The sequence below is a fragment of the Thermoascus crustaceus genome (assembly GCF_041956765.1).
Source record: "Thermoascus crustaceus strain CBS 181.67 unplaced genomic scaffold VTN00scaffold_5, whole genome shotgun sequence".
NCBI lineage: Eukaryota > Fungi > Ascomycota > Eurotiomycetes > Eurotiales > Thermoascaceae > Thermoascus > Thermoascus crustaceus.
The window spans coordinates 1,351,188-1,376,286 of record NW_027192531.1 but is presented as its reverse complement, the minus strand read 5'-3'; the positions used below and the strand labels follow the sequence as shown (position 1 = coordinate 1,376,286).

The following is a 25,099-nucleotide window of genomic DNA, read 5'->3' as shown; positions in this document are numbered from 1 at the left end:
GATCACGATAAATCAGTGGCCACCATCGATCATAGCGCCAGATCCTCCACCCTGACCAGCCCACATCCCATACCTGCACTGGCCCATCCGGCGCACCGTTGGTTGGGATTCCAAGAGAGTGCAGTAATATGAGTACCATCATCGTAATTCGTTATAATCACGAGACCGTTGATCAGCTTTTCTCCCATCATGCTTCTTATCTGACTGACGCTCTCTGCTTTGAATCCATCATGGAACCTGCTGACCCCTGAGCTTTCTTTCTCCTTGCCCTGGGCCCATTCGTGCGTGAACCACGTCTGCTGCCAATGTCTCTCCTTAGTGTATAATAGCCTCCTTAGAGGGTTCACTGCGATGACCGTCCCACCCGTACACCCCATCAAGGCGGACGGATGCCAGAAGCTGCAGGGCGCCATCGTCGACACAGTACTTGGCAGCCTCGCCACGGTGGTCGTCGTGAAAAACCGCCGAAGAGCCAGCAGGCGTACGAAATCGTTCTCGTCACTGGAGAAGAACGACTGAAGGAAAGGCGAATACGACATATGCATTGACCCCATTCGCATACGGGTCGTTTCTACCATGTCCTTCTGAGGGTCTAGAATCGAGAATAACCGTGTATGGCCGTCAATGGACACAGATCCCAGAAGATGCGGATGGGTCGGATAAGCCGAAGCTAGACTGAAGATATACGTCGAGTGCAGTTGGTGGTAGACGTAGGGAAGAGGGTCTGATTCAGTCCCACGCTTCTCTGCAGCTGCGATGTTCCAGACTGCCACGAAGCCGTTGGCGCAGCCAACGGCAATGTCACTCGGGGACAGCCAGGTTACACAGCTACAGACCGTAGAAGGGGGTTTTGCTGAGAATGCAGGGGAATGAACCTTGTCTGTATATCACGACTGTCAGTCAAAATGCATTGGCCACATCGGTTGTTTTCTGCCTCTTACAGAATTCCGTTGCGTTAGGGTCTCTGCTCAATTTGATATCGAGAACTTTCACAGTGCCGTCTCCCCACACGCCAGCCAGGAGGCCAAGGTTCTTCGATATGTCTTCCTCATCTTCCTCTCGCGAAGCTCGAGCCATCGGGCACCAAGCTAACCGTCTCAGGTCACCCCAATCGGTACATAGCACCAGCCGCAGCTTTGGTTTGAAAGTCATATCAAGCCTCCTCGTAAAAGCGTCATTCTTCCTCGCCTTGAAAGACCAGATCTGCAAGGCTGCTGGATATGGTTCGGATGGAGTAAACGCCGGAGCACCTTTGGGCTCCGCTGGTGTCAGGAACTCGCTCTTCTGCTGCTCAGTTATCGGGACCACGACAGCCAGATATTGAGTGAGACCGCCTTGATTCGGGGCCCAGGCAAGACACTGGACCTTGTTCCCGAGGTTCAAGATCCACCCTTCCCGTAACTTCCTCGGCTTCTGATCCATGTCTTCATCTGCTGTAGAAGACGAGGGAGGCACATTTTCCGTATCTTCAAAGGGCTGCGCGTCCTTTTTCGTTCGAGAAACCTTCACTTCGCTCCAAGCTTCGCCAAAGTCGAGACACTCTTCCTGCCCCAGTCCACAGACCTTCCGGTTATCTGCCGGCCCAAAGATTACCGTATGCTTTCCTTTCTTCGGCCGCGGTAAGTACACGCGACGGGCCTCTTTTTCATCGATCTTTTCAACCCGCTGTCTCTTCCGGAACCTCCCACCGATCCCACCACCATCATAGTACCAGTCCCATCCCCTCATAGCCTCCCGCTTCATCTCCTCAGGATCGGCTCCAAACGTCTGCCCGCACCCGTAATTAGACATGGTCGGAGCCTCATCCAGAGACGCCCTGGTCGGGAAAGTCGAATCCACGCCGCGGAACCATCGATCCCGCGCGTACACCATGGCCAGGAGATCGCGCTCATCCGTCCCAAAGGTCAATCGCTGATGCACGCCCTTCCCAACGTGCTCCATGGGGTTCCAAATGCCGCGGTAGTGAGTCTCATCCGGGCCCAGCGCAATCGTACCGTCCGGCCTTCTCTTCTTGTTGTACCTCGACCGCATCACAAAGACCTCCCCTCCATCGGCGACGGGTTTCCTCTCAGCATCGGAGATCATCTCCTCGTCTTCGTCAGAAACGACGCCCATCCCGGGAAGGGGAGGACCGTCTCCTTCCTCATCTTCTGCGTCCTCAAAGTCATCATCATCTTCTTCCTCGTCTCCGTCATTGGCAGCAAACTCCTCATCCGATGAAACACCTCTGTTAACTCTCCTTTTGCCTTTGCCGCGTGCTGTTGCTCTGACGGCTGCCTCTTCCGAGCCGGATTCATCTTCTCCGCTGATTCCGGCCGCCTCAAACGGGTCATTCGTGTACCTTGTTCTGGAGCCCGTCAAGCGGGTAGATCTGCGGGCTGGGGCCATGTTGAATAAAAAAGGATTATAAAAAGCAACAGTAGAAACCGGGTCAGAAATATCAAATGTTCAGGATGGGCCTGTGACTGGAAACACCGAGAAAAGAAAGCGGCAGAATGAAATCAATGGGGATGACTTGGAGTGACATGCACCAATGGATGGCAGAGAACCACTTATGAGAATGAAACTCCGTAGTGAAGTAAAAACACTGCAAGATACTGAAAACTCCAGCTTCTAGAGAAAACACATCATCATATGTTCCGCGCAGCTCAATAATTCGACCTACGTCGAGATGAGATGGATGGTGAATGAACGGGGAGCTACGCCAAAGAAGTCTTGGCATTCCGCTGCATAAATTACCGTAATCTGACATCGTGTTACCAATATTACCGACGTACTATAAATCATCCCGCTCCTGCGGGAAAGTTGTGGACTACCTGATTTAAGTATACCATAGACCCTAGAAATACGCAGATAGACCTACCTCGGTAGAGAGTTTTGGGTGTTTCATACACGGATAATCGGAAGGCTTCAGATAAAATCCAACTAAGCGGTCATACTGCTAATTATGATCATAAACTCTTGCATACATTCAATCAAGATGCCTATTGCCTTATTACTACCTAATGTACTCGACCTCATACCCATTGCTTACCTCTATACTTGACCTCTAAGATAGAATATGGACATACAAAAAATCGTGACTGACTGCTGTACACGGGAAAAAAAATTAATTTGCCCTCTGGCCAAGGCTGTGTCATCGCCGGCCATCCGTCGCATGGTTTTCGCGTTCCGATTGCGGTAGAAGGGAAAACTCAACTGTATCTCCGATCTCATCCTCACTCAGTTGTTCCTCCTCCCCGTAGAAATCTGCATGTTTCCAGCGCGCTGTCAGTCTGTCTTCATGGTTCTTCCTTCTCCGCCTTGCATCCCGTGTACACGTCACGAGGCTACCGATGCCCCAGCTGCACAGAGCCAGGAGGACTGCGGAGAAGAAACCGACGAAAAAGAAGAGGAGAGCGTGCGTGTCGATCTTGCTGCCATCGTCAACGTCCTGCACCGGATCCCACTTCACCGTGGGGGTGGAGCCCAAGATGTCGCCCGAAGCATCGAGGCCAATGACACGGAGAAATGGGTGCGTGTTGTCCTCTGGGATAGGGATGACCGTCTCAAATCCTTTTTTAGGCAGCTCGGCGAGAAAGACGTAGTCGCCATCATGGGCTCCATCAGCGTCAGCGCCCTGCATGACCCAGGTGACGACTTCCGTGGCCCCATTCCAGCTTACGTACGTTGCATTCTCATGTAGAGTAATGTTCGGGTCTGTCTTTGGGAGGCCGACCCAGGGACGCTTGGAAGCTCGATAGGAGAGGATGTCGTTCCTGGTGAAACCAGATGCAGGGCCGAAGTGCACATCGCACAGGACATCTCCTTCCATCGAATACTCGGTCCAGACGGGGATGTTACCGTACCCTACGAGAACGTTACCGTTGTCAAGAATTTCCAACGACCCTTGTGACTGGCTACTGATCCCAAGTGGATGCCAGTATTCATGTCGGACTTTAGCCGTCATCTTGTCCATGTCCACATCCAAGTAGAGCCCTCGACTGAAATGTTCGGGAACATCGTTCCCGATGTACGCATTGTCGAATATGGTGATGGCGGTGCCGTTGTCGCGGAACCGTGCGTGATGCTGCCAGCTTATATTCGTGGCAGCACCATCGGAAAGATCCTGGAACATGTTGTTCTTTCCACCCAGCTTCCAGATGACTTCTCCCGTCTTGCCGTCAATGTAAGCAAGACAACACATGAACCGCGATGAGACCAGGAAATTGCCTTTAGCGTCTTTGTCGACGCTGTTGATGTGGAAAAAGTCCCATGGCCCGTCCTCGCTTTCGCCAGTGCCTTCGCGCGAAAGATAAGTTTCGGTGAAGTCGAAGTGCTCCGAGGCGCGCCATTGAAAGAGCAGCTCTCCCGTTTCGATGTCAATTTCCTGAAACGTGCCATCATAAATCCAGCCTTCTTCCGGGCCGTACATAGATGTAAGATTGGCCGGAACAACGTCGTAGATCGTGAATACAGCGGTTCCATCTCGGGTGACGTAGAGTTCATGAAGGTCGGCGGGCAGCCCATTGGCGGCACCGAACTTATAGACCTCCTCGTACGAGGAATTCAACTTGAAACAGTTAGACCGACAGTGTGCAAACAATTTTTCAAGATGATCTATCCGTAGCTTACAAAGTAATACGTTCCGTCACCGTGTCCAACTATGTTATCATTGCCCACCCAAAAGGTAAGGTAGTCCTTACCCTTGACCGTGTACACATTCAGCCCGTAGGTATTATTCCCGTAGGGCTGGGTCCAAACCAGATTCCCATCCTGATCGAGAATCATCGGGCCAGGGTATGGGAAGCTAGCCCCTCGGGGAGTGAGCATGATATATTGGCCATCATCGCACCGGTCGCTGTGCTGCAGATAGTTCAGGACAGGACTGGTGAGCTCCGATGAAAGAAATGTCTGGTGAGGGAACCTTCCAAGTTCTCCACGATCGTAGGAGCTGGACCGATAATAGGGCCCGAGATCCGCCAGAACGGGAGATATCAAGACGCTAGGGAAAATAAGCAACAACAGGCACCCCAGCATGGTGGCACATGGAGGGGATGACCTCGATCTGCGCTGTCGATGCCGGAGTTGACTGCGCCATCAGACAAATAGTCGCAGGGAACAGGGGAGGAGCTCAATAAAGGGGCCAGCTGCCACAATGGCGCTCCTTTGGCTGTTCTTCATTTTCCCCCTGGTTCAAGCGCCGGGCATCTTGGCACCTGCCCGCGTCGGGAGTTTCAAGTCCAAGTGGAGTAGACCATCGGCCTTGGGGTTTTGGGGCTGCTGAAGTTTGAGCACACGACTTTTGGCGGCCACTGAGAAGCCAACACGACAGTACGCTGTAATATTCGTCTCGATGGTGAAATCGAACAGACAGAATTCGACCTTGCAATGTGAAGACAATCAGTCGGAAGTCATCCACCAAAGCCGTACTCTGGCCCAAGCTCAGGGTGGCGTCGCTTATAGTGTCCAACGGTGCACACTGTGCTGTAAGCGGTCTCGCAAGAAAGCTCCAAGATGAGCTTTAAACGTCTACTCTGCACAAGGTGTGTGCTAATTGAGCAGCCAGTTTATTGTCCGGATCGGATATCGAGCACGTGACCTTGGACTGATAGCGACCCGCCGAGATTAGCGAGCTTTCATCACGTCAGCGATCCCCGCGCAGGAGCAACTTATGCTACCGGCTATACAAAGTTAAAGTGTGGACACCAAGAACTGTCCCATATCTAGATTACTTCGCTCCAGAGGAGGTGTGTAATCCTCCTGCGCACTGGCCCGTGTTTTCATTTCAATGCACTGAGATTACCCCATCTTCAAGCTGTTGGTTGAGGCACCTGATTTCCAAGATTCACAATGACTCGTCACCCTGGGATTCTGCACAAATATGTATGGATCCATCGTCTGACTATGATACTGCCACTGAAACCAGGCTGATGGACATTGTCTCCTTGGCTCTAGTCTTCCAAACTTGTTGCATTTGAATACGCTGCGTCTTCAAACGCGAAGAGCAAACCCCACAGCCTTCTCTTCGTCGGGGGTTTATCGGACGGTCTCTCCACCGTCCGCTATGTAGCAGACCTGGTTGAGGCTCTTGAACCAACAGATTGGTCGGTGTTTTCAGTGGTTCTCACATCATCGTATGTAGGATGGGGACTCAGCAGCCTGGGTAAAGACGTCGAGGAGATTGCCCAATGCGTGGAGTACGTGCGGGACTATAAAGCATCAAAGCATGGAGGTCCGGGGAAGGTTGTCATAATGGGCCATTCTACCGGTAGCCAGGACGTCCTGCATTACCTTCACGCTCCCAATCCGCTCCAGCAGAACCCGGACTTTGATGACGGTTTACTGCACCTCGCTCGCCCTGAAGTTGACGGGGCAATTCTTCAAGCCCCTGTTTCTGATAGGGAAGGCTTGCTGGCTCTCCTAAAGTCCGGAACCCCAAAAGATACACCTCATGCGCTGGAGGGACTCTATTCCCAGCTGGTCAACATGGCAAAGACACAGACGTACACAGATGACAAGATGGATAGCCTGCTGCCTCTGGATATGACCGCACGAATGGGATATCCGCCTAATGTTGCCCTCAGCAGTCGGAGATTCTTGAGCCTTGCCAGTCCCGACAGCCCGGAAAACCCTCGGGAAGATGATCTATTCAGCTCCGATCTAACCGACAAGCGTCTGAGAGACACGTTCGGAATGATCGTACCGCGGGGTCTCTTGAAGACCAAACTCTTGGTATTATATTCGGGCAAAGACGAGTTTGCGCCTGAATGGGTCGACAAGGAGAAGCTACTGCAAAGATGGAAGTTGGCGGCGGATGGAGCAGGGAAGCACATCTGGGACAGCACATATAGCGGTGTCGTCCCTGGTGCTACCCACGCCCTAAGCGGCGACGATGAGAATGAAGCAAGACGCGACCTGGCTTCCAGAGTGACTGGGTATCTGAAAAGTATTGAGTAGCGGTCTTGAGTGAATTTGTTAAAGGGGACTACTGCTCTTTACGAGAGTTAAAGTCTACCATGAAAGAAGGGGCCATTCAAGATTCTGAATTTCCACGCCAACCAGATCTAGTATAGTATACATAGAACATGGAGACATCGTTCACCTGCACATGACATTAAGACTACGACTCGAGCGCCATGCAGGCGGTCGGGAACTTCGAAAATAAAGGGTATAGCACGAGCGACAAGTGGTCAAGGGAAATCCAGATGCAAGGGGGAAAAGCAAAGTGAAGCGCTGACAGTAGTTCGGAATCCCTGAGCGATTGGACCTAATTTCCCGCCCAGAATAAGAAAGAAGTGGCGCATAAATGGCCGAATGGTCGATTCAGACCTTCAGCCACAACGAAAATACGCCCTTCAGATATTCCACAATCTCGTGTCCTCCGAGCTTGCTCTCTCCGTAGAGACGGTCCACGAAGGTGATCGGGCACTCCTCGACCTTAACCCCCATCGCCTTGGCACGGACCATCATCTCCATCTGGAACGAGTATCCCTTGCTCGTCGTGCTGGTGATTACTTTCTCCAACACGTTCTTCCTGTACAGGCGGAAACTGCCCGTCAGGTCACTGACCCCGGGCATCAACATGACGTCCGCGATCAGGTTGGCCGTACGCGACGTGAACTTGCGGAAGAGGTCCCAGCCATACACACCACCCCTCAGGTTGCCGCGACTCGCGTATCTGGTTCCAGTGACAATGTCGGCATTGGTCCCCTTCTGGATCTTGATCATCTCCGGGATAAACTTGGGGTGGTGGCTGAAATCGGCATCCATGATGATGACGAAATCGCCGGTCGCGAATTGAAGACCATGGACATAGGCGGTTCCAAGACCCAGCTTGCCTGCGCGAGGCTTCAGGACGATGTGCTCAGCACCCCAGAGGCGCTGGAGCTGCTTCGCGATCTCGAGCGTGCCGTCAGGAGAGCCATCGTCCACAATGATGATCTCCCAGTTAAGGTTACTATATTACGAGGTATTTGTTAGGTACATTCTACTCCGACTGAGGAACAATAGAGAAAATAAACGAAGATACTCACTTCTCTCTGAACGTCCTCTCAAGCAACCAGCAGATGATTGGGAGGTTCCTTCGCTCATTGTAGGTAGGAAGGATAACCGAGTACTTGTGGTCCGGGGCGCCCATATTGCTTTCAACGAAGTCGCAAAGCCTAAATAATCAAGAAAGTACCTTTCTTTAAGCCGAGAAATCAAAGGAATGTGGATGGACGGAGTTGAACCGGAGCTTGTTGCTGGTGTTCAGAGTATCGAGGCCAGCTCGCCGGATCCAGGAGATGCCCTCACCGCCTTGGGCAGAATTGGAGCTTCCCATCCATAGCTTCGCCTATCACTTATCGCGACGGATTGTACTTATCCGACATGCGTCACGTCGCGCGGATCTGGAGCACTCTCCAGCGACACAGAGTGGATGGATAACTGGGCATTGTATAGCCTTAATTGTTCCTGGTGAATGTGTGAAAGGTAGATATTTGTGACCATGGAGTCTCAGGGGTCCAAACATCGCCGCAACCCCTCTGTCAAGTGTGAGCACCCCACCAGCAGCCATGTTCACCAGCCACTTCATGCTCTGCATGAGGTTGTTCCATGGCTTCTGGAACCATCTTGAAGGTGGTATTGACTTGATTACAGCTTCCCGCCCTCGAAGTGTGACGAAAGGGCCTCTGGATGCAACTGACGAGTAAGCATGTGCTCGACGATTCGTACTCTCCCAGGAAATATTGCTAACAGCTTATCAGTCCGCTAGCTCCTCCAGAAATTCTCACCTCTCCTCGTCAGTCTCAGGTGCAGTCACCAGGGGGCTCTGATAGTCCTGCAACGGCATCTCCTGCTGCATTGGACCGTCTGGCAGCGGGTGACGTCGCAGCTGCGCGGAAAGACTTATCGTTCCTCCTCCGTCCAGAGATATACCATCCCCTTTCGCAACTCGAAATCCCACCTCCACTTCGTTCAGACTTCCCCAGTCCTCGTCCAGATGAGCCATTGTCGTCTTCTCTCAGTGCACTCGACAAGCTTTTGGCAGAAGGCCATTTCCTCCTCGCTGCACACCTTTCTGGATCTCTCTTGACCTCCCCAGAAGTCTCTCCTACGGACATAAACACGATATTTAGCCTATTGTATACTCGGTTGGCATGTTTGGAATTGACGGGAAATACTCTTCTTGCAGCTCAGGAATCCAAGGCATTGGAAGATCTAAATTCTGGCTTCTACTATCTTGAGTCAGACTTTGAGACTGCTGCCAGTGAGGGTGATCGCCGATGCCATCCCCGCCACATTGTCCCATGGCCTCTGCGTGTCCTTGCTGTGAGATTACAGAGCATCGGATTTGGAGACACCCGCAGAGGCATTGCCGGCTTGTATGAGCTTGGGCTGGAAGCGCGGCGGGAGATAATGCGGCCGGGGATTGACAAGGCGGAGAAAGAAATTTGGAAAGAGAGGCTAGCAGATCTTGGGATACGGAGCGTGAATGCGCTGATAGAGATGGGCGATCTGGATGCAGCCAGACGGCAGCTAGACGGCTTGAAAGGACCCAAAGCTAAAAACGACACCGACAAACTGAGGAAGGCACTTTTATACGTGCGGATCGGTGATGTGGGAGCCGCGAAAGAAATTCTGATTGAGTCAAGCCAGCTTGGAGAGGGAATTTTGAAACCTCTGCTGAACATGGCTGAGGGTCGCTACGGTGATGCCGTGGATGAGTGGAGGGGCCTCTTAGAAAAGAATATCAACAAGCCCAACGAAGCCATGATCGCGCAGAACCTAGCGGTATGCTTGTTATATACTGGACAATTGAACGAGGTATGGTCTTTATATACACCCTACAAGCAGTCATGTCCGTTCACGAGACTAATCCCTCAACCAGTCTCGTGCGCTTCTAGAGTCCCTCGTTTCTGCCAATAACTGCTTCCAAAGTTTGACATTCAACCTAGCAACGATCTACGAGCTCTGCTCTGAAAAGGCGAGAAATCTGAAGATGCAACTCGCAGAAGAAGTTTCTAGGCAGTCTCACTTTGGGGAAATTAATGTCGATCGAACTAATGCGGACTTCAAGCTTTGAAGATATCCGACTAACCTGCCTACCTAGATTAAATATACTTGCTTAGTTTGGAGATGTCGCTTTCGGAGTTGGGTTCCAATACAGTTCACGCCTGTACGAGTACGATTGATGAAAAGTTTAGAAAGCATTGAATCAAAATTTGCCTGCTTTTGGCGCTGTCAGCTAGGCGATTTTCCATGATAACCCATAGACGAAGTTGGCTCCTATCATTTTCAAGACCGTGAACTGCTTCCATGCGCCTGGAACGCCGCAAACCCGATTAACATGGATGACCTCAGCTCATCAGGCTTCCTTGATCGGTTCTAACTTCCTGGTATTAACCTTGGATTTAGGTCTTCTAATGATAATTTTATCGCCTTCCTTTTCCCAACCCAGCCCTTCCTTCTCGGCCAGCTTCTCCCACGTCCAACCCTCGGTGTCCCCGGCGCAGCCCTTCACAACCCACTTGACGTCTACGCTCAGATACGCACTCCCAACCGCCTTGAGGGCGTGCCTCCTGACTCTATCCACTGCCCAGCCCGTCACCGCCCGCATATACCCGTCGAGACCTTTCCTTGCTTGCCAGAAAGCGATCCAGTCATCATGCACGAGCGCTGACAGCACGCGGTCAACTAGCTCAGAATGAAATCCGTGCCTTGCTCTCGCTCGTGCCCTCAGCGCGAATGCGGCCACCAGATCGTTCTGCCGACATGCATAGTCTAGGATCAGGTAAGAAGTGAATTCGGTCAGTTCGGCCGCGGCCAGAGGGTCGGAGGGGGAGTGTAATTTGTCGAGAAGGTAGTGGAGGGACGGGAAGTATGACGGTGGGTGCTGCGCAAGGATGGAGAATCGGATTGAGAAGATGTGGACCTGCTGCGAGAACGAGACTGGGGTTGTGGAGGCTGTGGCGAGGAGGGCTTCGCGCAGTTTGCGGAGCGAGAGAAGCAGGGTGGAAAGCTCGGTGGAGGGAGGAGGGACGCGCTGCTCTATTTGCTTTGCCCTGGATAAGGTCGACTGGGGTGACTCGGGTGGTCTTATGGCGGCACTGGAAGGCGTAGAGCGGCGCGCAGGAGGAGCAGACCTTATGGGGAGAGAGGCCGGCGGATTGCGAGTCGCATCGGCTGAAGCGCTTGCGGGAAGGGAAGCGAATGCACTAGCCAGTTCCTTGCCATAGTGAGAGCAGAATTGCATGTATCGCTGGACGATCTTGTTGTAATAGTCCTCCTGGGCTTTGTGGTCAAGCAACCTGCAGCGGGGTCAATATTGCGGAGTTGGGACGTCCACGACAGCTCCAGACGTACTTCTTGTCGCCCTTGGAGGCGAACCCGACACTCTCCAACGGATCAATAGAGACGGGCTTCAAGCGGCTGCCCGCCGACCTGGCCGACTGCGGTGAACCAGCCATCGTCAGAGCGGCGTTGTATAGATATCGAGCTCTGGACGATGTTCCTGCATGTCACATGTGTCGGTCCGGCGTGTTTGGCGTGTTTGCCACGGTCTCGGCCCGGTCTGGGCCGGATGCCGACTGTCTTCCCCATCCGGCCCTGTTGGGCCTGCCGATTCCTCTCCACCCAACGCTTTCTCCATCATCCTGTTGTTTCCTTTCCTTTCCTTTTTCTTGTTTGCCCTTCTTTCTTTTCATGTATATATTTCCGTTCATTTAGACTGCGTTCGCAGTTTGTTTGTAAATATGTTTCCTCGTCTACGTCGTCCCCCTTTCCACCAGGAAGACGCAAAGAGTCTCCGCAAAGATGCGGATAGTCAGTCGACCGCGGCAGCTGTCGTTGAGCAACCCACGAAGGCCATCAGGAAGCTCCTTCACTGGGATGACCTCCCGCATTGGCAGCGTGATAACCACCATATCCTCACGGGCTACCGAGAAGCGTCCTTCTCGTTTCTAGGTTCCTTGGAGTCCCTGACCTATCTCCACAACCAAACGGTCAACATCTACACGCATCTCATCCCCTCGTTGCTTGCCATCCCCGCCGGGATACTTCTGCACAGAGCCCTGACGCCTCGCTACAAGACAGCTTCTCAGTCCGATATCATGGCCTTTGGTTGCTTCTTCACTGGAGCTGCCTTTTGCCTGGGAATGTCTGCGACCTACCACACCATCATGGACCACTCGCCACTAGTGGCCCGTGTGGGAAACGCCCTTGATTATGTCGGTATCGTCGGCCTCATCATAGGCAGCTTCGTCCCCAGTATCTACTACGGCTTCTACTGTCTCCCCAATCTACAGCGTCTGTACTGGGGCATGATCTGCACCATTGGCCTGGGGTGCGCCTGTGTCTCTTTGATCCCACAGTTCCGCACCCCACAGTGGCGGCCCGTCCGCACGGCTATGTTTGTCTCCATGGGTCTGTCAGCTGTGTTTCCTGTCGTGCACGGTCTGAAGTTGTACGGCGTGGAGCAGATGAGCCGGCAAATTGGCCTGGGAGGGCTCCTGCTTCAAGGCTTCCTGTATCTCCTAGGTGCCAGTATCTATGTGGCCCGCGTCCCGGAGCGATTCCAACCCGGGAAGTTTGATATCTTGGGCAGCTCCCACCAGATATTTCATGTGCTGGTTGTCTGTGCTGCCGTGGCACACCTGAAAGGACTGTTGACTGCGTTCGATTATAGACACAGCGGACTTGCAGAGACATGTTTGTCAGCCTGATGACCGGCAATTGCAAATATGAATTGCATCGGGCATCTGTTTGGCAAGCCTCGAGTTTGCCACCTGAGGAACCGCCTCAACAAACTGTTCACATTCGATAAGGCTTTGCCCTATCAACTTCTCGGTATAATTCTAAACACCAGATGATCTGACGCGCCGCTTGACGTACCTTTCGTTTGAGCAGGTTGCGGGAATTTCATCAAGATTCATTCGTGTCCATACTAATACCGATTCAGCCTTGTACATACAATAGCAGCCCAGCACAATCGGAGCTCATGATACCTTTGTCAGCTACTTCCGTCCAGCGACAAAGCGCTGAATTGGATTTGAATGTTACAAATACTTGACAGCAGGTTATAAGTCGCTGCAGGCACTAGCGAATATAATAATTACTGAAAAGAACCGTTCCATGGATTCTCACGTCAGTTCCCTAGGGCCAAGTCTATTAAGCTCAGTCGTTCCAACGGTTGACGGTTGAACCATTCGGAAATTTCAGATGCCATTCAAGGTGTCAAGTGCCGAGGCTTGACGTCATGGTGGGGTAAAAAACTCCGAGATCTAATTCTGAAGAGGCTAGTTATCCCCACCGGTAGCCAGGCGCTTAAACTTATCCGGGGTTTAGGTAGCTAGCCCTGTAGGTATACAAGACGCTTGTATACAATTTAGATGCGAGCGGATGCTCCTGCAATATATATATTTGTATCAATTGGAACTGATATCCATTTAATGCAGAGATAGCCGTAAGTGGCTAGCGCTGCTGACAGTCAGGTTCTTTGGTACTACTGGGACGGTAGACAGTGTCCATAATTTAGGACGAAGTTACAGAGCTTTGGGATCGGAGTTCCCACGGTTACAGGGTTAATCATATTTACTATCGAATTCGGAATTTAGGAACGGAACATGGACGGTGCGGGCAGAGCTGGAGCTATACAGTACCTTATTAGCCATCCGAGCCTGTTGGACAGAGAGGGTGAGTTGGTAGTGTGTACCGCTAAGGTTACATGGCTCTCACAATGAGATGTACAGTTCTACATAGTATATAGGAGGGCTCGCTGGAGTATTAATACCTCGGTATATGAATAAGATATTGTACCATATGTTACACGCAAGACTTCCATCAATTGGTGTCGAGGGCTGAACACTGGGTCCTTTTTTTTAATCCTACATGTCATTTCTCTTGGACAATTTTGATTTGAATCTGTTTCTCGAGCAGCTAAAGTGCCTACACGGTAGAAGCCAGGATGGCAGTACATGGATGAGACGGTGACAGCTGCGGTCCTACCATATCGATTGCGAGGTTTCTACTGCAATTTTTTGCTCTGCTAAGGCCCTGCCTACGCGCCCAAGTGTGCAATTAACCAGTTTGTGAGGTACAGAAGCTAATTTGTCAGCTCCAAGGGTTTTGGTTAGCTCCGCGCGCCTCGGATTTAGTAGTAGGTACTAGGTAGTGACTCCAAAACGAACATATTACTTTGCTGACGGATAACTTTCAACGATAATATGTATTATTCCCCGATGACTGTTGACTCTTTTATTATTATTTTTTTTTTCAAGTAAATCCGTATCAGAAACGAATACTCTAGAATTTGGCATTCAAGTTCTCCTACTAGACAGGATGTTCTTGTTGTGACCCACTTTCCGCTTACAGAAATATTATTGTGACACAGATTTCCGCAATTTGAACCCAGAATGTAACAATCCACGTAAAGCTCCTAAAATAGAACAGATGACTTCTGGAATGTCGACATTACTACCATCTAGTAGAGCTACGCGTTGGCGCCGGGCGCGGTCGGCTTCGGCCCGCCCTGAGCCCTGACTCTACTAAAGCCTCGGCATCTCTGCTTATTAGCCTTTAGCCAAATCCGGGGAAATAGGCGCTGGCCCCTCAACTCATCACCAAACCACTTTTTTTCACCATCTTATATAGATCGCTTGAAGCGTGTTTTCAATTTCATCATCCAGAATGGCCCCCCAGGACCGTCTCGCCCAGGTCAACAAGCACCTCAATTACCCCCGGGGCCTGCTCGCAGGCCAGGTGGCCATCATCACCGGTTCGGGCCAGGGTATCGGTGCTGAGGCAGCGCGCCTGTTCGCCAACGAGGGCGCCAAGGTCGTAGTTGCGGATATTGATGAGAGTAAGCCGGCGTGTTTGTTCTCTGCATACGTTGCTTATGTATATAAGTATAAAGAACCGGTTCTAACGTTGTTTCCACAGAGAAAGCCAACGCCGTCGTCCAGGCCATCAACGACGCCGAACCCGGCCGCGCGATCGCTGTCGTCGGAGACGTCCTGGATGCCAACTACATCGAGACCCTGGTGAAGAAGGCGGCCGAGTTTGGGAACGGAAAGATCCACGTCATCGTGAACAATGCCGGGTTCACGTGGGATGGGGTCATTCATAAGGTTTGTTGATTGTTCCCGCCACACATATCCATGAAACGGATGCGCCATACTTGCTCCTAATGCGGACAGCCAGCTAACCTCTGTCAATGGTATAGATGACCGACAAGCAATGGGAGACCATGATCGCCGTGCACAACACGGCGCCCTTCAAGCTGGTCAGGGCCGCGGCGCCGTACTTCCGCGTCAAGGACAAGGAGCCCCGGGTGATTATCAACATCAGCAGCACAAGTGGGATCCATGGGAATGCGTACGTATCTTCTACACCTTCTCCTCTCCTCCTTCTTCAGCGTTTGTATTATTAAGACATTTTCTAACAGTATATAACGGTTACAGAGGCCAAGCCAACTACGCCCTCGCCAAAGCCGGCGTCGTCGGCCTGACAAAGACCATCGCCAAAGAATGGGGCCCGCAGTTCGGCGTCCGCGCAAACACCATCGCCTTCGGACATGTAACGACCCGTCTGACGGCCGCAAAGGAGGACGGCGCATTCATCACCACTCCCGACGGGACGAAGGTCGCCCTGGGGATACCCGGGAAGCAGCTCGCGAGCAGAGCCGGAGGCCAGAACCAGGAGGCGTATCCGGATATTCCGCTTCGGCGGCCGGCCAGTCCGGAGGAGGCGGCGAGGGCGATCCTGGGGGTTGCGAGTCCGCTCTTCTCGTATGTGAATGGGGAGACGGTTCGTGTTACGGGTGGGAGGAATATGTAGGTAGGCTAGGTAGGTATCTCGGTTTTATATGTATATAAAGTAATCTGGCCAGTATGTTATTTTTTCAGAAAGTTCAAGTCCATATCACCGGTCTTGCTTGCCTGTACCCGTGTTTGTGTGCAGATGTGCTGTACAAGTATGTATAGGTACCTAAGCTGTGCACAAGTTCTAATCATAAAAACACTCGCACAGCGGCCCGATGCTCCCCTCATGACTTTAACCTCCATTCCAAAAACTTACGGGATGATCCATCCCACTCCATGAATAATGGACATCAACCGCATACAATAATACCAGTAAAGTAAACCCTTCACTGCGGGAAGAGACCTAAGGTCCAGTACCTACTACTAATCTCAGGTTAGGTAGGTACCTAATCTTAGGTACCTCTACATCCATCCATCCATCAACCCCAAAGGCACCGATCCTTGCCCCTCCCCCACTCCTTCACCCTCCAAACGGCCCTCCACGCGTTCATTCCATTCCATTCATCCCATTCTTTCTAGAACTATCCATCACATGATATCCATCTCATGTGTGTCATCATGTCTATCATCCCGACCCATCCTCCATGCTGCCTAGGTAGGTAGGGGGGTGACTAACACATACATGTACATACATACATTAGTTTACATATAATATACATATATAACTGGCATATCATATCAAGCCATGTCATATCAGTCGATAGGTAGTTAGCCACATCCGAGTCGAACTTTAATCATATGACTCTAACCTGATTCTGATCCTACAGTAGGGTTCAATAGTTAGTACAGTAGCAGTACAGCTTAACAGTTAAAAGGCCAACTTACCCTGGTAGGCACTGACTACTCTGACGGGTACGGCTGGCAGCCTGATAGAACAGGCATGAATGACAGCGACAGCAGCAGCAGCAGAGCGGCAAGCATAGTAAAACATAGCACAGTGAGCGGCAAGGCAACGGCTAGGATAGGATAAGATAGGATAGTAGGAGGATCCCCATCCTTGTTAGGTATGGACGGTACAGAGTACCGTTCTGTATTCCATCTATCCCTCCATCCATGCATCTATGGCCACGCCCCTCGTGCTCATGCTCATGCTCGTCATCGTGGCTATGCTAGCAAACTAGGCAACCTAGTCTGAACTAAACCAAGACCGATCTGCATGACTGACTGACTGTCTGGGGGCGGTCTGACAATCCGTTTGGTTGGCTGGTTGGCTGGGTTAGCTGGCTGGATTAGATTAGATGGGCTGGTGGCTGGATGACACTGGAGAAGGATGGACTGGAGAGGGAATGGGATACCCGCATGCATGCAATATGCAACGCATGGCTGCAAACCCTTAGTTACCTGTTAGTTAGTTAGTTAGTTGCCTACTACCTGGTTTCCCTTGCGTTATTGCTGTTTGTCAAGCTTTCAAACCGGCAGTGACAGCGGGCCGATCTGTGTCACATGCATGACATGAACACTTGTTGGGTTGTTCTGCTAACTCCGCAGGTGATGGAGACCTGTCTGCCTGTCGCTCTGTCCGGGTTAGTCATCTGCCAGGGTTGGCAAGGTACAGTACCTAACCTGTAGAAGTCGGCAACTTCAAGGACCGACATCCGTGGAAAGGGCTAGAAGAGGTGTTAGTGGACCAGTGCAGCGAGGGAGTCAAACAACAAAAGGTACAATGTCTACAACCGAGAGTGACTGGGAGATCGGTTCCTGGGTAATGGAGTTTATTTTCTGCCAACCAAGGGTATCTTTGACGTTATGTACATGAATCGCCGGAAAGCCATTTGGAAGTCCAGTACTTTTTCATGAACTCAGGACTATTTCACTTGGTGCAATCACCCGGCAAGCGTAAATCCATCTAAGTAGGCATTGAAAGATCGATTGTTTTTCCCCAGCCCCGTAAACTCGCACTTCACGGATATTCAATAGAAAAAAAAAAAAAGAAAAGCCAAGTGGCGTCCAAGGATAACACCGAGCTAGCAAAACCTGTCGTACTGGATATCCAATCTTCAACGCCGCTGGGCGAGGTTGAAGGGTGCAGAGACAAGGTCACAACACGTGAATAAACGTCTGGGAAAATCAAAAAATCATCGCATCAAGGCTCCGATGCACATTAAAAGGAGATAGGAAAGAATGACCACAACCATCCCAAAAAATTTTCAAGTCATGGGTATAAAAGAAAAAAGAATGGAGCTGCAGCGTTTATAAACCATGGAAACGTGACCGCACTGCAAATTTCAACTCCAAGTCAAAAATGCAACATTCCTGGATCCTTGGGTATTTGGGTTTTAAGAATCAAACGTCCCGAACCCAAGCGCTTCTTGCTGATAACAACCCGAACGCCGAACTCGTCTCATGCGATTTTCTTTTGGGAAAAGAGAACGCCTTCAATCACCATAACAAGAAACCACCCAAAAATGACAAGAATATAATAACACATATCTCAGTCGTATATGGTTTCAGAGCGACCGTCCATAGATGAACAGTGCTAAAAGAACCAAGAACAAGAACAAAAAAATATAATGCGCGTCCGAAGGTCCAGCGGGTGGTGAGTCCATGAGGATATTATCATCGCCGAGTATTAGTGACCGGCCCTAGTGTAGCATTGTATATGTCCAAGGATTAAAGGTCCGGCGGGTATGGCTGTCCAGGGGCGCAGCGACAACGTCCTCGACGGAGTGGGAGGTTATCAACCCCAATGCGAATTTGTGTTTTGCTTTTTTTGCAGGTTAAACATCCAGGTTAGAAAGGAAAAGGGCCGAATTGTGAAGGGACCACCGTAAACTTCGTAACTGCATGAAACGGGGAAAGAGTCTCAAAAATTGAGACTTGTCGTATGAAGAAGCCTCTAATAACCGGTAATCACACTGCCCACGGGCTGATCCGGAACTGGGGACTTTTGATCCACTTCCGTGAACGGCGACGAAACAGAGTTCCAGTAGTCGTGGGAAACAACGTATTTGAATCCGTTTGCCTGGATCTCAGGCTCGTATCCTGATGATGATGACGATGATGAGGATGAGAAGATCGTGTCATCATCGGTAAGAGAGGTATCGGAGACAGCAGAATCAGAGTACTGGACGTCGAGAGGCTCAGCAGGAGGGGTGATAGGAGGCTGGGCATAGTTGACATATTCGACGGGCTGCTGGGCGTAATCCACGGTCTGTCCATGTGGCTCACAAGGGCTACTGGAGGTCGTGGTGAATCTTGGGCATTCCACAATCAAGCTGCGAAGTTCCGGGAGCGTGATTCTCTTGCGAGGATCGCATTCGAAAATGCGCCTCAGGATATAGTTCAACTCAGAAGACAGGGGCAGAATGGTTCTGAGAAACTGGGGATCCTTGAGGTAAGCACGGAAGGTGGAATCATCAGTCGAGGCACGCTTCCAGGGATTGCGGCCACAGGTCAGATTGACCAGGATGACTCCAAGGCTCCAGACGTCATTGGCGGCTGAAGAGTAGCAAGACCCGGGCCTTGGACGTAACTGCTGGCATTCTATTCCAGTGTCAGTCTCCATCGCTGGGAAACGCACAGACAGGACGGTAAGGGAGACACACCTGGGGACATGTAGAACATGGATCCGCAACCAAAGTCCGAGGTGTAGGCGTCAGTTGTCGCAAGCCCAAAGTCCGCGAGTTTGACGGTCATCCCGTGGTCTGTTACTAGAATGTTCTCTGGCTTGAGGTCCCGATGGTAGATGCCAATTGAATGACAAAAATGCACAGCATCCAAAACCTGGAGGAAAGCACGTTTGGCCAAAGGATCGTTGCCCACGAAAAGGCCTCTCTCGGTGATGCTGGTGAACAAATCACCCTCCGGGCAAAACTCAATGACAACAAAAGTACAATCATCTGAATCCATGATGCGACACAAGGAAACCACATTGGGGTGCTGGCTGGCCATGTGGTGGAGCTTGATCTCGCGCTGCTGGAACTTGCGCTGCCGGGGGTCGAGTCCTGTCTTGTTGAGGGCCTTGACAGCGTAGGGGATGTTGGTCCGGAGGTCGATGGCGGTGTAGACCACGCCATACGCACCCACTCCCAATATGCTGGTGAGCTGCAGCCGGTGGGCTAGGATGAGGCCTAGACGGTCCTCCGGACCGTACTCACGCACGGGGGACTGCGGAGGCGTGGGCAACGCCTGTGGATACATCCTGGCGGTGGAAGGAGAAGAGTTGTCGACAAGACCAGGTCCAAAGCAAAAAAAAAGGGAATCCGGGATTGAGAGACCAGAGGGAAACCAAAGCCTCTGGAAGCTGAAGAAGAGATCCTGGGATGGGCAGTGATATAAGGTCCTAGGGAAATCCAACAGGCCAGTGGAAAGATGTCGTTCCCAAAACGGCTAAGGAGCGGACAGTAGGAAGTGCCGTGGTTCCCGTCTCCAGAAGCTCCAGGGGGGAGGGGGGGGGGAGGGGTTGGTAGGAAAGAGGAGGGAGGCTGGAGGTGCGGGTTGCACAAGCAGAGGAAGAGAGAAGAGAAGAGGTCGACGAGAGGGATGGAGAGAGGAAGAGGAGAGGAGGAGGAAGGGGTTCAACGGGCGAACCCTCGTGGTGATATGAAGCAGCAGGCGCGGGCGGGATAAATGTAAGAAACGCTGGGAGCGGGCGGACGGGGCCAGGCCCATCGCTGCAAATAGGAGTGGGAGGGGAAGGAGGCGACGACGCAGCAGCGCAGGCTGGACTAGGGCGAGGCCATGGAAGGCTGTGGCAGGCTGCCTGCCTGTGCTGGTGCGTGCGCGCAGTGCGTGGCGCGTGTGCGGCCCCGGCGTCTCGGCATGACGCTGGCGACGGCGGCGGCGTGGCTCTCGGGGCGTTTTTGCCCCGTCTGGAGCGTCACAAAGAGGCCTTCTCAGCCGCGCAGCGAACGTCTCCAGACTCCCGCTCCGCAGTCTCCCGTTGCTGGCAGAGTCAGACCTCAGCCATTTTTGGCGGCCAATCAGCGCGGCAGGGCGGGTGGCGAGTCTGAATCACCGTTTCCAAGCGCGACACGCTGACTGGCAGGCTCGCCCTGTGTCCACCCGTCCATTGGCCCAGCGCACATCCACGACTCACGGACCCTGACCTGCAGAACCGATTTGGAGCCAAGACGCCCCCGGTCCGCTTTCTTGCAGCTCCCACCTTGCGTCAAACAATCCCTGACTCCATGACTCCACGACTCTTCTCTCATGCCTTCGACAAAACCCGCTCCTGATTCCTGCAGTTCGGACGGTTGGCCCACAGCCGATCCCTCTCAACTGGCTCGTGGCAGTACGCCGTCGAACGATCGGCTATGATGTCGATACCGGCACCAGAATGCGCCTTGCAACCCATGCCCTTCCCTGACGGAGGAGTCCTCCATCGTCATGCTGTTCCATAGGATCGCTCCCCTACGCCACTCCATCGACGGACTCCTCCGTATACGCATTCGGGTGCAAAGCTTCAAAACGATGGAACCGTGATTCCAGCCCTGCCACCATGTGGATGATCTTGGAACGTCTGGACTCTGGGGAAAAGGGGCCAGGTCGTCAGGCACGGCCCGGCCATGCGGTTGGATCATACTCATCACCAAACAAAGTTGGTACTTGCCATCATTCGAGAGCATCTTGCAGACTTCTACGGTGGATTCTACAGAGGATGCTGAATCTGGCGCTCGTAATCGATGACTACAGTAAAAGACGATCTGCCAATAACAGTCTGTTGCCTCAAGAGACCGTGACCTGCGCCCTCCGGTGTAGCCTTGTTTTCTCTCTCTGGATACGGGTCCCTTGAAGTGGACGTCTACCGCGTATAGTCGCTGTTGTCTATTCAATCATTATGGAGATTGTCAGCCTGTTGCACTCCCTTCCCTGGTTGTCGCTGTATACGTGAACTGCGTACTCCATAACAGTTCAAGCAATAATATATCGCAGTGGGGAAGAGAGTCGACGTGCAATTCGTCCAGGACGGTTCACCGCAGCACGCCGTAATCCCAGTTCTGATGATCGCGGACGGGCCACACGTCCGTCGCAAGGTCCATATCCGTCCAGGCGCAGATGTTTGGTCAGGCTTATCTTAGACCCGAGTCGGCTAGGCGCCCTGCGCCCGGGCCCCAGGGCCGTCGCTCGAACCAACTGCACCTGCGCAGGGCCGGGGGCAGATCAAAGTGAGGCGATGAAGACGAGGGGTGGGCCGGGGGCCACTACTTTGTTCTTCGAGAACTCGAATGACAGCATGGGGCGGATCGATCTGCGACGCTGACCTGCTGCTTGATTGGGCGGCGTGAAACATGCCACGTTACGCACAAACAACCTGCCAGCCTCGCCGGTTGCGCATCGCTCGTCGCGTCGCCAGGAAAAATCTTGTACCCTCACCTGATGTGCTGATTTTGTTTTTTAACCTCCATTAGCCGTCGCATCTTACCAGAGTTCTTTACTCCATAGAATGGAACAGTTAATCATAAGAAATTACGAATAGCAATAAATCAATAACACTAGCAAGCAGTCGGACTCGGATACGAACCGTTCCACTTTCCACCAAAATATCCTCCGTAAAGTTAGGGCGTGGAAAGAGATAGAAAAAAAATAGGGGGACCTACACGACCTACCGCCTAACTAGTGTTCAATTAATTATAATTTGCCTTGCCCGCAGCCCAAATTCAGCAATATGTCCTTGAGGAATTGCCCAAAGCCTCAAGACAGACAAGAAAAGGATCCCCCATTAGGCCTAGGACCACTGTCCTCCGTGCAAATAGGAGCTTCATAGTTTAGACACACAGACAGACAGACAGACGGACGGACAGGTCGGGAAAACCATAAGCAGAAGAACCCGAGACATAATAGCCCTCTAGAGGTATGCAGCAGAGTATAAAGTGGGCTAGGTACCTAGGCGGTAGGTACAGTACCTACTTCGACGGGTAGGTTAGGTACCTGTGGGCTGTGAGTGTGCCCAAGCGGGCAGCTCCCCACCCAAGCCTGTTTACCGGCCAACCCTCACTCCAGGACCTTGCCCCGCCTTATGGAGTACCTATCTGGGTACGCAGTACAGAGTACTTAGTGAGTCAGTCGAGTACTACTGAGAGCCAACAACAAACAACAACAACTAATTATTACTCCAGGCCCAACTTCCAAGTTACCGTGTACTTAGGTATGGACCCCGCAGGACGACACCGCGCTCGATTTATAAGATGAGGCTTCACCGCAGTTGTGCTGTTTGTCGCCTTTTGCCTTGCCATTTGCGATTATCTGTTTGCATCCGATTCGACCTGACGTCAAGTTCCGTGGGTACTTGTGGGTGGGTAGGTTAGGTACCTAGTACCTAGTCTACGGTAGGTACAACAGGTACCGGGCTAGGTATTGGGTACCTTCTACATACTTAGTCTATCGGGTACTGATAACATACACTACTGTGACTTCTCCGCACACCTACCTAAGGTACCTCAGATAGGCGTTGCTTTAAAATCGCGGCGGGATTTATACTGTCAATCCCACCTTCAGCCTTGCCGTGCCTTGCCTTGCCTTGCCCTGGGCCCTGGACTCTGGGGCCCTGCCCAGAACCCAGCCGGATCCAGCCGGGTCGCGATTCCCATCACACTAGCCATCTCATCTCGCATGACGAGAAGATAACGTGAGCGTTTAGTTTCCGCTTTTTATGGAGAAAAAAAATCCTGGGCCTTTTGTGCTCCGCTCCGTTATGGGGAGTTGCTGTGCTGCGGGAAGTTGTTATTACTCACCTACGGAGCACCAGTTACCTAGTACCTGCTTAGGAGTACATAATTTAAGGTAGGTACATACCTGTACCTAAGAATGGAGTACCCTGTACCTGTATGTGCTGTACTGCATAGTGCTAGCTAGAGGTAGAAGGTACCTGACTAGAGGTATGTACGGTTACATGTACCTAAGGTACTGTACCTAAAAGAGAATGGGGCTGCTGCTTCCAGCTCATTTGAATTGTACACTGTACAGGGTACGGAGCAACACCTCCCCGTCGAGGAAATTGTTAGCCATAGGCATTAAGTAATTAACTCGTTTTCAACTACGTGGTCAAGGAAGTTGTATGTGCTGTCTACCATACAAGCTGTACACATACACACCTAGGTTAGGTACCTAACGGTTCTATCTCGATGAGCCTTGGTATTCTGTCCAGCTGATTGTGCAATGGACTAAGGTATCATTGCAGGAGTTGTTGTTCCGATTTCTCGACGACTGACTTGTTCGTAAGAATTTGAATTTGCCGGTTTATATATCCACAGGCCAATGGAATTTTAATGTTAAAAGGGCTATAGATACGACGTGGCAGTAGGTACCCGATAGGTACCTAGGTACCTCGAACTATATGGTCCCAATCTTGATTTCCAGATTTTTCTCGTTGATACCTGAACGCCCACTATTCTGCATTTGCCGGTGATGGCTAGTTAGTCAATTGCAAACAACCCTCGTTTATCAATCGATCGACCCTATTTCGTTTCCAGGAATAGATATAGGTTCATCAGATAACTAGGTAGGCACATACAGACAGGGATCTCAACTCTGCAACGAAGTCAAGTCTGTAAGGTATGTAATACCAAACCTGAAGTGATTTACAAAGCTGAACAAAGAAAAAAAAACTATATCTTTGACCAATAATTACCCCGCCTCGCCGGGGCATACCAGGGAATCCCGCTTACGACTGGAATTTGTCGTCGAATTCTCAGCAGCACTTGCTATTGGTTGCCTCCGCCGATGTATACTTCCCAAGATCCGTTGAAGGATACCTACCTAACCTACCTAACCCGGGCCATACCTGTCGCTCGGACTTTCTCTTCGAATAACCGCATTCGACCGCGCTTATTTTTTCCGCGACCGGTCCAGCCAGCGGGAAAAAGGCGACGAGGGAAGAAGAAGAAGAGGAAGAAAGCATACCGAGTGAAGCTGAAGGGCTGGTGATGGTACACGTGTATGGCGAGGATGCGAGGCGGAGAGGGAATGGCACACCGCCATTTTGACGGTGGAGCGAAGCGAAGCGGGTTTCGGGATGGGATGGGATTTAGAAATGAGTCAGCCTCTCCAGAGCTCAGCCTGGTAGGGAATGGGACACACCGTACTGTACAACGCAGAGGACAGTTGTGTGAAGTAGCTAGCTACTGCGGATAGGTTGGGTGATACCTTTTGCCTCTGTTCCTTGGGGGAAAAAGAGCCGGTAGGTAGATGGTGAGCATGACTGGTCGACTTTTAAAACCATTCTTTTGCCTACATAGCCACTGTCGTGTACGTACAAATTTTTGAATATTCTGCAAATAACTGGAAGAAATTAAAAGCGGAAGTGTGCAGTTGGTAGTACGGAGCGGTTATTGTCTGCCGTGACCGCTGATCTTATCTCGGCAAAAAGTTATGAGCCT

The 25,099-nt window shown here is 51.6% G+C and overlaps 9 protein-coding genes across 9 annotated transcripts; 4 read left to right on the top strand and 5 right to left on the bottom strand.

Moving 5' to 3' along the window:
• Positions 1-29: 29 nt before the first annotated feature.
• VTN00DRAFT_8027 (uncharacterized protein) lies at positions 30-2,388 on the bottom strand (the record flags this gene model as incomplete). The annotated part of the gene is made up of 2 exons (XM_069434836.1): positions 30-880; positions 942-2,388. 2 exons carry the CDS (start codon positions 2,386-2,388, stop codon positions 30-32), a joined length of 2,298 nt encoding a protein of 765 aa, XP_069286293.1.
• Positions 2,389-3,136: 748 nt separating this feature from the next.
• Positions 3,137-5,019, bottom strand: VTN00DRAFT_8026 (uncharacterized protein; the record flags this gene model as incomplete). The annotated part of the gene is made up of 2 exons (XM_069434835.1): positions 3,137-4,552; positions 4,615-5,019. The coding sequence occupies 2 exons, from the start codon at positions 5,017-5,019 to the stop codon at positions 3,137-3,139; spliced, it is 1,821 nt and encodes a 606-aa protein (XP_069286292.1).
• Positions 5,020-5,832: 813 nt separating this feature from the next.
• Positions 5,833-6,939, top strand: VTN00DRAFT_8025 (uncharacterized protein; the record flags this gene model as incomplete). Its single annotated transcript, XM_069434834.1, has 2 exons — positions 5,833-5,865; positions 5,938-6,939. 2 exons carry the CDS (start codon positions 5,833-5,835, stop codon positions 6,937-6,939), a joined length of 1,035 nt encoding a protein of 344 aa, XP_069286291.1.
• Positions 6,940-7,305: 366 nt separating this feature from the next.
• Positions 7,306-8,119, bottom strand: VTN00DRAFT_8024 (uncharacterized protein; the record flags this gene model as incomplete). Its single annotated transcript, XM_069434833.1, has 2 exons — positions 7,306-7,939; positions 8,016-8,119. The coding sequence occupies 2 exons, from the start codon at positions 8,117-8,119 to the stop codon at positions 7,306-7,308; spliced, it is 738 nt and encodes a 245-aa protein (XP_069286290.1).
• A 351-nt stretch (positions 8,120-8,470) lies between these two features.
• On the top strand, positions 8,471-10,048 carry VTN00DRAFT_8023 (uncharacterized protein; the record flags this gene model as incomplete). The annotated part of the gene is made up of 4 exons (XM_069434832.1): positions 8,471-8,516; positions 8,623-8,671; positions 8,730-9,789; positions 9,854-10,048. 4 exons carry the CDS (start codon positions 8,471-8,473, stop codon positions 10,046-10,048), a joined length of 1,350 nt encoding a protein of 449 aa, XP_069286289.1.
• Positions 10,049-10,330: 282 nt separating this feature from the next.
• Positions 10,331-11,432, bottom strand: VTN00DRAFT_8022 (uncharacterized protein; the record flags this gene model as incomplete). Its single annotated transcript, XM_069434831.1, has 2 exons — positions 10,331-11,273; positions 11,329-11,432. The coding sequence occupies 2 exons, from the start codon at positions 11,430-11,432 to the stop codon at positions 10,331-10,333; spliced, it is 1,047 nt and encodes a 348-aa protein (XP_069286288.1).
• A 285-nt stretch (positions 11,433-11,717) lies between these two features.
• On the top strand, positions 11,718-12,686 carry VTN00DRAFT_8021 (uncharacterized protein; the record flags this gene model as incomplete). Its single annotated transcript, XM_069434830.1, has 1 exon — positions 11,718-12,686. The coding sequence occupies one exon, from the start codon at positions 11,718-11,720 to the stop codon at positions 12,684-12,686; it is 969 nt and encodes a 322-aa protein (XP_069286287.1).
• Positions 12,687-14,649: 1,963 nt separating this feature from the next.
• Positions 14,650-15,798, top strand: VTN00DRAFT_8020 (uncharacterized protein; the record flags this gene model as incomplete). Its single annotated transcript, XM_069434829.1, has 4 exons — positions 14,650-14,821; positions 14,902-15,089; positions 15,185-15,336; positions 15,423-15,798. The coding sequence occupies 4 exons, from the start codon at positions 14,650-14,652 to the stop codon at positions 15,796-15,798; spliced, it is 888 nt and encodes a 295-aa protein (XP_069286286.1).
• Positions 15,799-18,618: 2,820 nt separating this feature from the next.
• On the bottom strand, positions 18,619-19,922 carry VTN00DRAFT_8019 (uncharacterized protein; the record flags this gene model as incomplete). The annotated part of the gene is made up of 2 exons (XM_069434827.1): positions 18,619-19,265; positions 19,328-19,922. The coding sequence occupies 2 exons, from the start codon at positions 19,920-19,922 to the stop codon at positions 18,619-18,621; spliced, it is 1,242 nt and encodes a 413-aa protein (XP_069286285.1).
• Between the last annotated feature and the right edge of the window lie 5,177 nt (positions 19,923-25,099).